Source organism: Mirounga angustirostris, unplaced genomic scaffold, assembly GCF_029215605.1.
Source record: "Mirounga angustirostris isolate CCGP_5_RB_7025 unplaced genomic scaffold, mMirAng1.0.hap1 SCAF_1, whole genome shotgun sequence".
Classification (NCBI taxonomy): domain Eukaryota; kingdom Metazoa; phylum Chordata; class Mammalia; order Carnivora; family Phocidae; genus Mirounga; species Mirounga angustirostris.
The window spans coordinates 207,906,885-207,919,653 of record NW_026991709.1 but is presented as its reverse complement, the minus strand read 5'-3'; the positions used below and the strand labels follow the sequence as shown (position 1 = coordinate 207,919,653).

General features: G+C 54.0%; 1 protein-coding gene across 12 annotated transcripts in view; it reads left to right on the top strand.

Moving 5' to 3' along the window:
• Positions 1-12,769, top strand: part of SMARCA4 (SWI/SNF related, matrix associated, actin dependent regulator of chromatin, subfamily a, member 4) — an 89,266-nt gene that overhangs the window by 57,608 nt on the left and 18,889 nt on the right. For 7 of the 12 annotated variants that reach the window (XM_064570916.1, XM_045862987.3, XM_045862984.3 and 4 more), the window contains 8 exons: positions 10-56; positions 1,264-1,430; positions 4,486-4,649; positions 6,665-6,892; positions 7,144-7,242; positions 7,502-7,579; positions 8,216-8,434; positions 12,309-12,350. In XM_064570916.1, the coding sequence (XP_064426986.1) occupies positions 10-56; positions 1,264-1,430; positions 4,486-4,649; positions 6,665-6,892; positions 7,144-7,242; positions 7,502-7,579; positions 8,216-8,434; positions 12,309-12,350 (1,044 nt within the window). The remainder of the gene's footprint in view (positions 1-9; positions 57-1,263; positions 1,431-4,485; positions 4,650-6,664; positions 6,893-7,143; positions 7,243-7,501; positions 7,580-8,215; positions 8,435-12,308; positions 12,351-12,769) is intronic. The other 5 variants (XM_045862990.3, XM_064570925.1, XM_045862994.3 and 2 more) reach the window with 3 other exon arrangements.

The window sequence follows — 12,769 nt, the reverse complement described above, 5'->3', positions numbered from 1 at the left end:
CTGTTGCAGGAGTCCTTCTCCGAGCACTTGGGGTTTACCGGTGGCATCGTGCAAGGGTGAGAAGCTTCCCAGTGAAGGGGGTGGGCACGCTGTCCACCTGAAGGTCTTTTTCACTTCTTGATTGGCTTTATTGCTCTTGTGACATTTGTCCAATTTCAGAGGCACTGTATTCATGGCAGAAAATTTAGAAAATAGAGACAAACCGAAGAAGGGAATAGAAATCCTCCATTAATCTTGAGAGGCAGACCTGGCTTCTAGGCCCCACAGCGCCACATCCGGGCTCTGTGACACAGCCTTCTTAATCATTCTGAGCCTAAACTCTGCTAAGAGAGATGATATCCAATCCACCTTGTCATGGGTGTTTTTTTCCAGCATTTTTTTTTAAAGATTTTATTTATTTGAGGGAGAGAGCGAACGCACACGAGCAGGGGGAGGGGGAGAGGGATAAGGGTCCTGGCATCATAACCTGAGCCGAAGGCAGACACTTGACCAGCTGAGCCATCAAGGCGCCCCTCCAGCATAGATGATGCAACCCAGGCTTCCTTAATCCCTGGTGCTGGAGGTGGGTACCCTGGCTAGGTTTCATCATTGCAAACAGCCTTGCTCTAGAGCTGAGGCCACCAGCAGTTCTCTGAGCTAGTAAATGGTTTTGAAGAACAGAGGCACCAAATAAAAGATCAAAAAGTTCTTTTGCTATATTTTTTTTATACCAAATTGCATCATGGGGGGCTCACAGACCTGGGTTCGAGTCCTGGCCCTGGCACATCAGCAGCCATATCACACTGTCCCCCCAGCCTCAGTCTGCACAGCTGTAAGCCGGGGGTTGTTGACTAGAGGGAATGAGAAGCTCCAGTGGCCCTTAACCCTATGTGAGGCGCTGGTGGGCACTCTCCAGTGTGTGCCTTTGCTCCTGGAGGTTCTCTCGTGGACTAGGGAGGAGTCCTCACTTCCTGTTGTCCCAGCATGATTGCTGATAGCATCTCTTCTCATTCTTAAAAGTATCTAAGTTGGATGACAATCACATGCTCACCTTTGACCAAGAATGGCCTTGAGCATATTTTAGTTGGGTTGAAATGGCTTTGCTGAAACTTCATGGAGGTCAGAGGGTCTGCTTATGAAGCCACTTCTGTGCCCTTGACCCGTGATGAGCAGCCTGCCTAGGCACCCAGGTCAGCCCCGAGATGGGAGGTACGCTTCCTCTCCTGCCTATCTGCAAAGTGCCCTTGCTAACATCGTGTTCTTCTTCCACTCCCTGCTCACCAGGCTGGACCTGTACCGAGCCTCGGGGAAGTTTGAGCTTCTCGATAGGATTCTTCCCAAACTCCGTGCCACCAACCACAAAGTGCTGCTGTTCTGTCAGATGACCTCCCTCATGACGATCATGGAAGATTATTTTGCGTATCGCGGTTTTAAATACCTCAGGCTTGATGGTGAGTATGCCCAAGAGAGATGTTTGTGGAGGGACTTGTTATCTACAACGGCCAAAGCTTCTGGCCGGTGTACCCTCCTTCACGAGGCAGGGCAAGGCCCGGAGACTAGATCTAGCATCAGGAGGGGGCGTAGCACGTTCAGGGACACAGGCTTGCAGGACTGGGAGGGAGGACTCTGCAAGTATCATGACTGGATCAGAGCCTGTGGTCTAGGAGAGTGGCCAACCTGGATCTGACACCCAGGTCTCCTGAACATGAGGCCTATTGTCTTTGCACTACAACTCTGGGTCCAGTGGTTGTGGTGTACTATGCAACAGTTCTCTTTCAGTGGGAAGTGGCAGAAGTCCACATCCCTTGGACATCAGGAAAAAGTATACTGAGCCCCAGGGGTTATTCTTGCTTCAGGTACAGCTGGATCCAGGTGTCTAGATGATGCTGCTGGGGCTTTTCTCAAGCTCTTGGTTCCACTGTCCTCCATCTTGGCTTCATTCTCAGGCATCTTGTCCAGGCTCCCCTTATGTTTATTCAGTGTCCCCAACAGAGGTTGCAGCCCATCTTTTCCCCCAGAGGTCCAGGGGCTGGCTCTCATTAGGTTGCTATGAGGCACGTACACTTTTCTCCACTGCCTCGTGATTGTAGATCTGTCACTGGTCAGGCCTGGAGCTGGAATCAGGCTCATCCGTGCCCAAACCGTGTGCACTGAGGGTAGTGGGTCAGGGGGAGAGTGGAGCTGGTAATGCAGGATGACAGCAGGTTCTCCTGGGGACAGTGCTTAGCTGCGACCCCTGTACTCTCCTGGGAAGTTGTGTGTGTCAAAATCAGGAGTCATTTTTGGTGATGAAATGAAAATTAGTCAGTTAAACTCTGCCTTCAGCTCAGGTCATGATCACAGGGTCCTGGGATCAAGCCCCGCCTCGGGCTCCCTGCTCAGTGGGGAGCCTGCTTCTCCCTCCCCTGCTCCCCCTCCTTGTGCTCGCTCTCTCTCTCTGTCAAATAAATTAAAAAACCTAAAACATAAAAAAAAATGAAAATTAAATGCTTCCAACCACTTGCCCAACCATCATGACGAATAGCACGGAGACCCGATGCCCACAGGAGCCTGGGCTCCAGGCATGCCCTCCAGCTGCCCCTTTCGGAGGAAGGGCTGAGGCCTGGAGCAGGGAACAGGCAGGCCCATGCTAAAGGGCCCACTGCCCCGATGTCTAGCCCGCACCCTCACTCTCACTGCTCTGACGGTGGAAGCCGTCACACGGGAGCCCCAGGGAGGAGGGTGCTAAGTGAGATGGTGACAGCATGCTGGACATGTGGTCTGACACATGTCGATTGGCCAGTGAGGCCCTAGAGGAAGTCCCCCCTCTCTTTCCAACTGTAAGAGTGCACGGACTCACCAGAAGAGTGAGCTTCGGAGCCACTGGCTTGAACACAGTTAAGTCAGTAGCTTCTTTCCCACAGCTTCTCAGAGCTTTTATTGAAGCTCATTGTCCAGTGCCTTTCTCTGGCAGGATGCCCCAAATGTCTGCACCCTCATTTGTCTTGCTGTGCATCTGGTGGGACTGTGGTTTCACAGACTACAGACCTGTGGTTGCTGGGCTGATAGCCTGTCGGTCTCTGGCCTCCTCGCCCTCACCCACAGCCTGCCCTTTGTGCCCATCTTGCCTTCTGTCAGCCTCGTCTTAGAGTTCCGTCCAGGGCCACCTTTACAAGCGCAAATGACAGTGTGTGTCTCCCTGTGTCCCTGCCTCCTTCTGGGGCCTCCTTCCCACTCCTTGGAGACTGAAAACTGCACCCCTATCAACGGGATGGCCAGGCCTTGTGCGCACTGGGCCTTGTCTGTGTCACGGTGCCAACCCTCCCGAGAAGCTGTAGGTAGAGAGCATATTCACTCCTGCCCCAAGAGGTGTTCTTTCGCCCCATTTCTTTCCTTGTCCTCCATGGTGAGGAGAGGACTTTTGGTGCACTTGGCCACAGCTACACAGTATCCACATGGTCACAGAGCAACGGCAAAGGACAGAGAAAGTAGGGGCTCAGCAACATGTTGTAAGATGGAACCTTCCACCGTCAGAGCAGTGAGAGTGAGGGTGCGGGCTAGACATCGGGGCAGTGGGCCCTTTAGCATGGGCCTGCCTGTTCCCTGCTCCAGGCCTCAGCCCTTCCTCCGAAAGGGGCAGCTGGGGGGCATGCCTGGAGCCCAGGCTCCTGTGGGCATCGGGTCTCCGTGCTATTCGTCATGATGGTTGGGCAAGTGGTTGGAAGCATTTAATTTTCATTTTTTTTTATGTTTTAGGTTTTTTAATTTATTTGACAGAGAGAGAGAGCGAGCACAAGGAGGGGGAGTAGGGGAGGGAGAAGCAGGCTCCCCACTGAGCAGGGAGCCCGAGGCGGGGCTTGATCCCAGGACCCTGTGATCGTGACCTGAGCTGAAGGCAGAGTTTAACTGACTAATTTTCATTTCATCACCAAAAATGACTCCTGATTTTGCCAAAAGCACTTTGCTCTGAGCTGGCAGTGACCCAAGGAGCTTAGGTGCCCCTCTGGTGCTCACGTGTCATGGATGGTCACATGAGAGTCCCTGTGACTCCAGGAAGAGGGAAGCTATTCCTGCTTGCAGGGAAGAGTCCCTGTTGTAAGGCACCCATGTGCTTGCCTGTAGAAGATTCTCTGTGACTAGAGAAACCCACTGCAGTGTGATTGAGGCAGGCACCAGCCCTCTGGCCAGTCCCTCGTTCCAGGCACCGTGCCTGGGCACCCACCCCGTGTCGTGCTCACATCGGGCCCGTTTGACTCCGAGGTGACTCGTGGCCTGTTGGGGCTCCTTTTCATCTGGGGTGGGGGGTGTGGCATTCGCTCGTGTTCACCGTAAACCTGAATTGCTCACTCATCGCAGCTCAGGCATACGTGTGGAGCGACTATAGGGTTGGCCCAGGAGGCCTCCATGGGACGTGTGCGGGCACTGTCTCCGCCCTGGAGCAGGTGTTCTCTGTGTCTCCTCGCCATCGCCCCCCACCCTGCCCTGCGTGGTCCCCCCTGCTGACAGCCTTCTCCCTGCGCTCTGCAGGAACGACAAAAGCGGAGGACCGGGGCATGCTGCTGAAAACCTTCAACGAGCCCGGCTCCGAGTACTTTATCTTCCTACTCAGCACCCGCGCCGGGGGGCTCGGGCTAAACCTCCAGTCGGCCGACACTGTGATCATCTTCGACAGTGACTGGAACCCCCACCAGGTAAGGCTGGGCTGGCCCCCTGGTGGGGCAGGGAGGACTGGAGACTCCCCGGAGACCCTTTCCCATCCCGAGTGCCCGGCGGCACCCATGGCTGCTAAGGCCTTTGTAGAGAAGCCCCGACCATATTCATTTTCCTTTGTCTTAAAACACCACTTTTTGCTTTTATTATGAAAAAAATACTCCCATTTCTATTAAAAAAAAAAAAAATCCTGGTTTTAAGTAAATGTGTAGAATGCCCCAGTCTTACCAGCCGTCAGTGATTGTCACTTTTTTTTGTGATCCAAGCCTTCCAGGCCATGTTCTTCGTGAGCTCTCACACGCTTGTGCTTTTAAAACTTTGGGGGCATGTTTTTACACTGCTGCTCTTATTTTGTATCTATATGCCCTATTCAGGGCTCCATGCCGGTTACAGGAAGTGGTATTTGATAGATATGGCGATTTTAAAGTGAGTTTCTAACTTTTTCTGATGTTTCATTATAAAAGTAATAGTCTTTTTTAACGCAGATATCAATAACTCGGTGTAAACCGAAGAGTCCATGTCCCCCCCACACCAGTCCCGCTGTTTCTGACCACGAGCCAGCGTGTAGCTGTAGGCACACACCTGTGTTCTGGTTTTGATAGAAACACAGCGTGTTCTAGCACGTGTCCTTCCCTCCAGCAGCTGGTGTGTTTGTCCTCTCGGGGCAGGCTCACTGGGACTCCACCCAGCCATCTCCTCAGCTGCCAGGTGTCTGGGCATATGGTGGCCTCGAGACTCAACTCAAACCTCACTGAGCAGGCATCTGGGTTTTGTTTCTCAGCGTGACTGCTTAGGGAGCTCTCTTGTCCCTTCCTTGGAGTGTTTGTACAAGGACTCACCAGTCAACCCTGAGACCTGGGATTGCTTGGCCCACGGGCATGTCCTCTGTACATTCTGGTCACCTCTGCCCAAGTGGCCTCCCGCAGGCTGCCCCAGGTTTCTCCCACCTACGGTATGAGCATGTCCTTCCCCACAGCCTGGAGGCACTAGTGTGTGGATGGTAGTCCATCTGATGGGCAGATGCTCAGGTTGGTTACTAGCGTCCCTTTCTACCTTCAGCCTGGGGCGTAGTTCTCACCGAGACCTCTGTGACCAGCCAGTTTCCCGAGATGTGGTTGTGGTGTGCTGTCCCCGTCGGCAGGCAGGCAGTTGGCAGAGGTCCCCCTGGGGCACGTGAGCCAGTGCTTGGCAGCACTGCCAGGAAGCATGCTGGCCGAGCCAGGGAGCTCAGCTATGGACACAAGGCGCTCCCAGCCCCCCACCAGGTGTGGCCTCTGCCGAACCCGTGGGGTGTGAATCTGCTCCGGGCCCGGATGCAGGGTTTCGTGGGAACCCTCCTGATTCGCAGCTGGGGATGATGATACAGTTAGTGTTGGCAGCCACAGCTACCATTTGATCAGAGCTTGCTCCACAGCACACTCTGGGCTGAGTATATGGTGCCATTTAGCTCCTCGCCCCTCACAGTCACCAGAAGGGCCTGTCAAACAGAGTGAGTCCTGAGGCTCATAGAGGTTGTGCCTCGGCTTGGGCTGCACAGCAGGGAAGGAGCAGGGCCAACACCCAAGCCAGGCATTGGCCAAGATGCTGTCCGGCTTCGGCCCTGTCCTGTGAATGGGTGCCCTTAACTGCAGTACGGCCTTCCCAAGCGCCGGGGCCCTCCTGGGGTAGGTGAGGGGACCGTGCAGCTGTGACATGAGCTCCTTGGGAGTATAACGGCCCAGGACTTGCCCTCCAGATTGCACTGTGCCCTGGAGTACCTGTAGAATCCCAGTAAGATGGGAAGGGACGATGGGGGATCGTCATCCTGGCACAGACTCCAGGTTGCGTTCCGGGGCTCCCAGCTCAAGAAGCTGCTGGTCAGGGCAGGCAGAAGGGCCCGGCAGGAGGAGGCAGGCACACAAGAACGGGAAGGCCTTTCCCGCCGTCACTGCGAGGCTGACTGCCTCTTATATCTCCGCAGAGCTGGGTCGGGACTGACCTGCCTCTCTTCCTCTAGGACCTGCAAGCCCAGGACCGCGCCCACCGCATCGGGCAGCAGAACGAGGTACGGGTGCTCCGTCTCTGCACGGTCAACAGTGTAGAGGAGAAGATTCTGGCCGCCGCCAAGTACAAGCTCAATGTTGACCAGAAGGTGATCCAGGCTGGCATGTTTGACCAGAAGTCCTCCAGCCACGAGAGGCGCGCCTTCCTGCAGGCCATCCTTGAGCACGAGGAGCAGGACGAGGTGAGGGCAGCACCAGCCCCAACCCCCTCCCCGGCGTGAGTGGTGGACGCATGAGCGGCTTTCATTTTTGTTTTTTTACCTTTTTTGCACTCTTATTTTTTTTGCATCCCTTTGGAGTAAAGGGAGTGTGGGCTGAAAGGAAAGAGGATGAGTACTTGCTTTTTCTTTGAAGTGGTTTTTTTTTTCTAAACTGCTGGTGAAAGACGCCGGATTGACAGCCCTGGAGACTGAAGTCCTCTATTTATCCACAGAGCAGACACTGCAGCACGGGCAGCGGCAGTGCCAGCTTCGCCCACACTGCCCCTCCGCCAGCGGGCGTCAACCCCGACTTGGAGGAGCCACCTCTAAAGGTGAGAGGGGTAGTTCAGTCTCCATGCCCATTCAATCCTCGGCTTCTCGGCTGAGACGGCCAGCAAGGGCCCTGATCCCACGGAGCGTGCGTGTGCGTGTGCGTGTGTGTGCCTCTCGCTGCCGTGTGGGTCCCCATCCACCGCAGCCGGCCTGGGACCGCCAGCTCATTGCCCATGGACTGCCGCCGCTCGCCTCCGAGCCCGGCCGCCGCCCAGCCCGGCCTCCCCGCACTCGAACTAAACGTGTGAAACCTTCTAGGAAGAAGACGAAGTGCCCGACGACGAGACTGTGAACCAGATGATTGCCCGGCATGAGGAGGAATTTGACCTGTTCATGGTAGGTACATCTCGTGGGGTGCTCTGAAGGCTTCGCGCGCCCCACCCTATTGACATCAAGTAGAACGAAACAGCTTAGTCAAATAAGTCGGAACTTCTCGGGGACGGGGGTGTCCTGGCGGGTCTTGGGGCTGGGTCCTCTCTCAGGGGGGCCCCATGCTGCCTCCCAGCTGACCCATCTTTCTCCCGTGGTCCCCTAAGAGTATTGCAGCAACAGTGGGACACACAGACACCCCCATCCCATGTGTGACCCTCAGTCTTGCTGAATGCCTGTCCTCCTGAGTGTTTCGTCCTTGAGACTCCCTTTCAGAGGGAGTTAACGCCGTCCCAGGCCTGTGATCAGTCACAGGTGCCCCTTAGCTCTGGGTAGAAAACGCAAGTCAGCATGGAGTCAGAGTGTGGACCCTTGGCCCCTCTTCTGCGCCCTTCCCATCTTTTCTGGAAGTCTCTGCTCCTGAGGCGGAGCCCCTCGCGAGGGTCTGCTGTTGGGGCCAGAAGCCTCAGAATTGCCGTTGAGCTGCCTGGCGGCAGTGGCGCCCGAGGCTTAAAGCCTCCCTTGCCCCACGTGCCCTGTGTGCCCCCAGCTCTCCCTGTGCTCACGCCTCTCTCCCTCTGTCCCCTGCCCTGCACCCCCCAGCGCATGGACCTGGACCGCAGGCGCGAGGAGGCCCGAAACCCCAAGCGGAAGCCGCGCCTGATGGAGGAAGACGAGCTCCCCTCGTGGATCATCAAGGACGATGCTGAGGTGGAACGGCTGACCTGTGAGGAGGAAGAGGAGAAAATGTTCGGTCGCGGCTCCCGCCACCGCAAGGAGGTGGACTACAGCGACTCGCTGACGGAGAAGCAGTGGCTCAAGGTACATGCTGGAGAGGGCCGGCCAGGGGCAGGGTCGGGAGAGCAGAGATTCAGCTGCTGCGCTGTGGGGCTCATCCAAAACACGAGCGGGTTCCCTTTGGCCATTCTTGGTTTTCGTTAACCACAGCGACACCTCTGATACAGGGCCAGCTCGCTCCGGTCCTCCTGACCACTAGCACGGGAGGTTTACTTGAGGTTCAGGTACAGCACTGCCGCTCTCAGCTTGGTGTGCTCTTCCGAGGGCCTGGCAGTGGGAAACAGTGATGGGTCAGAGGGTGACCTGCCCTCCCACGTGGGTGGGAGTGCCAGCGGGGGTCAGACAGCCTCCCTTGGGGCACATCGACCCCAGAGCTGGACCCCTCACCCAGGTCCCTGGCAGCAACAGGTGTAGGCGGCTAAGTCAGGGCCGTGGGCGTCTGGTGGGCGCACTGGGATTATGGGGACTCATCAGGCCCTTCCCCATGCTCGGGGCTCTGAATGCAGAGGTCGTGACCGGGAATCCAGCCCTGAAGTTTCATAAAAATGTCCATGAGGCAACCCTTCCCAGAAGGCAGGTGGTGGCGTTCAGCTGTGCCCAGCTTATTGGCACACCCCAGAACGAACAATGTGGCCTGCCTAGGCCTCTGGTCACACTCCCTGGGGTTCCTCTTGATTGACTGCAGCCCCAGTGCCCCCTCAGTCCACGAGGTTAGGCAGCCCTGGCCCTGTCCTAAAAGCTCAGAACCACCCAGACTAGTGAGCTTGCTGGCTCAGCTGTGCTCTTGAGGGAGCCGCTGAAACGTGCCAGGGAACCAGTGACCCTCGGGTGGGGCAGGTGCTTGTCCTGCTTCTCACCCGTCGGCCCCGAGCTCCAGGCGATGGAACGTAGGCCCGAACGCAGGTGGGAAGAGCTCCCGTGGCTCTGCATTTTTGAGACACAGATACCTTTTAAAAACAATTGCCTGTGTGCTAATAATGTTTTGTGCACGTTCTGCTCTTTTCTTTTTTAATATAATTTACATAACACTGCATTCAATCATGGACAATTCAGTAGTTTTTAGCGTATTCAGCGTTGTGTGGTGATCACCACAAATGAGCATTAGAACATTCTCGTCACCTCAGAAAGAAGCCCTGTCCTCTTCAGCTCTCTTCCTGTCCCTTTATTCCCCCTAAATTTTGTTCTAAGCATTTCATGTAAATAGAGGCATGTGTCCTCCCTTTGGCGACTGGCTTCTGGCAATAGGCAAAATATTTAGTAGTAGGCAAGGTTTATCTGTGTGGTAGCAAGTACCCTTCCTTCTCAAGGCTGAGTAATGCTCTGTTGTGCAGATAGACCACACTGTGGGTAATGTCTTTGTTCGTTGGCAGACAGTTGGCCTGTTTTCCACCTCTGGGCTGCTGAGAATAATACTGCCATGAACATTGGTGGACAAGATTTTGGCAGGATATATATTGTGATTTTTATCACGTGAATACCTAGAAGTAGAATTGCTGAATCAAATGGTAATTTTTTAACTTAATCTTTTGGGGAACTGCCAGACTGTTTGCCGCAGCAGCCACACCATTTTACATTCCTGCCAGCAGTGTGTGACATTCCGATGTCTCCATCATCCCACCTGTGTTTGTCACCTGTCCTTCTGACTCCAGCCCTTCTAGCGGGTACGCTGTAGTAACCGTGTTGTGGCTTTTAATTGCATTTCCTTGGTGGCTAATGGTGCTGGGCATCTCCTGAGGTGCTTGTCAGTCATTTGTGTATCTTCTTCAAAACTCTCTTTATTGGATGTGTGATTTGCAGATGTTTTTCTCCTATTCTGTTGCTCACTGTTTCACTTTTTCGATGGTGTCCTTTGAAGCACAAATGTTTTTAATTTTGACGAAGTTTAGTGTATCTGTTTTTTTCCTTCTGCTTGTGCTGTGGTATCATGTCAGAGAATCCACTGAGAAATGTAGGAGCACAGAAATTTACCCCTGTGTTTTCTTTCAAGAGTTTTAGCTTTTGCATTTGGGCCCAGGATCCTTTTTGAGCAGTTTTTTTGTTTTTTTGTTTTTTTGTTTTAAGATTTTCTTTATTTATTTGACAGAGAGAGACACAGCGAGAGAGGGAACACAAGCAGGGGGAGTGGGAGAGGGAGAAGCAGGCTTCCCGCCGAGCAGGGAGCCCGATGCGGGGCTCGATCCCAGGACCCTGGGATCATGACCTGAGCCGAAGGCAGACACTTAACAACTGAGCCACCCAGGCGCCCCCTTTTTGAGCAGTTCTTGTTTAGGACGTGAGGTCAGAGTCCAACGTCGTTCTTTCACAAGCGGATGTCCAGTTTGCCCCAGCTCCGTATGTTGAAAAGACTTTTTTTGCCTCACAGAGCACGTGCTTTTTTTGTAAATGTACTCAGTAAGAGTTTGTGTTAATAAAAAAATACGTTTACCCAAAACAGACACTCTCTTTTCTTAGTGGTGGCCACGTAACTAGGCCCCCTTTTCTGACTCCGGTGCCACACGTACCAAAACTCTTGAGAATGGTGCTAGCACTTGCCCTGCTGGGCTGACCTGTGTGCCTGGGCCTCGGGACCAGAGACCCTAGTGTTGCGTTCTTAGGGTAGCTGTAGCAAGGACCCCAAAGTGGGTGACTTAAAACTATAGCAGTTTAGGGGCGCCTGGGTGGCTCAGTTGGTTAAGGACTGCCTTCGGCTCAGGTCATGATCCTGGAGTCCCGGGATCAAGTCCCACATCGGGCTCCCTGCTCAGCAGGGGGTCTGCTTCTCCCTCTGACCCTCTTCCCTCTCATGCTCTTTATCTCATTCTCTCTCTCAAATAAATAAATAAATAATCTTTAAAAAAACCCCAAAACTATAGCAGTTTATTCTCAGAGTTCTGGAGGTTTGAAGTCTGGAGTCAAAGTTTCAGCAAGGCCTAAGGTTCCAGGGGAGGATCATTCCTCACCTCTTCCAGCTTGTGGTGGCCCTGGCATTCCTTGGCCTGTGGCCACTTCACCCCTATCTGCTCCCGTCTTACATGGCCTGTCCCCCGTGTGTCTTTGTGTCCTTTCCTGTCTCTCATGGGGACATTCTCATTGGAGTTGGGGCTCACCCTGACAGAGGATGACTTCATTTTTGCTCTTTACTTAAACCTGTAAAGATCCTATTTTGAAATAAGATCACATTCTGAAGTTCCAGGTGGACATGAACTTTAGGGGACACTATTCAACCCCCCGTGCCCCAGGGGCTCGCAGTGCACATCCTCCCCCACGCCAGCCTTACAGTCCCTCCTGCCTGCCACACGCCCTTCATGCTGTTCCTTTGGCCTGGGTGCCTTACCCACCCCTACCATTCAGATCTCAGCCTAAGTGCCACCTCCTCTGAGATGCTCCCCTGACCCCCGGCCAGGGCACGTCTGCTCCACCATCAGAACACCACTCACCCTCCCTCCTGGCAGTCAACACGCTTGTCACCATGTCTGCGAGATGTTTGCGTACTGTCTTCCCTCCGTGAGGGGTTTTTTCATGCTGTGTCCTCAGTGCCTGGCCCTATGCTCGCAGTCACAGCTGGTAAATGTGAGATGGACAACCAGAACATCCCTTGGAGCCCTGCCCCAGCTCCCTTTTCTGATTGCAGGCTCCTCTGGCTTCTCCTCTATTTGTGGGGATAAAATGTGCAAACGAGTCCTTATCATTGAGAATGAATCAGTTGGTGTTCAGAAATTAATCTTGTTCACAGTCAGGTCCTTCTGCTCAGCAGTTTCACTACCCGGAGTCTATGTACAAGTAACACGGCTGGCAGTCACGCCATTGGTCCGACTAGCACCCCGCCCCCAAATGGAAACAGCCGAAATGCCCAAGAAAGTCTAAATGAGGGTATGTTGTACAATGAAATACTAAACCAACATCAAAAATTACGTTGCAGAAAAGCGACAGGAAGTACATCCAGGACATAGTAAGCAAAAACGTGAGTCCCGGTACGGCGTGTGGATACGCTGCCATCGCTGTCCTCGGTGCCGCACGCGTACGTGGGAAGGGCCGGGAGAGTCCTGGCTTGGCCGGTGGTGATGGCTGCACACAGTGTGAACATACCTAATGCCCCCGAAGTGCACTCTTAAAAATGGTTAAGTGGTCAGTTTTGTGTTATGTACATCTTGCCACAATTTTTAAGAAAAATGCCGAGGCTCTAGAGCAGAAGTATTAATAGTGTCACCTCCGGGTGGAGGGATTCCAGGGTCCAAGTCTTCGGGCTCCCGTCGGTGGGGATGTGCCTCTTTAATTGGTAAAGAAATGCAACTGTTGATTTGTTAAGGCCAGGCATGGGCAGGGAGCACCTGGGGGGGCAGAGCCAGCCTTTCGTGGCCTCTCGGAACCCGCCTGGGGCCC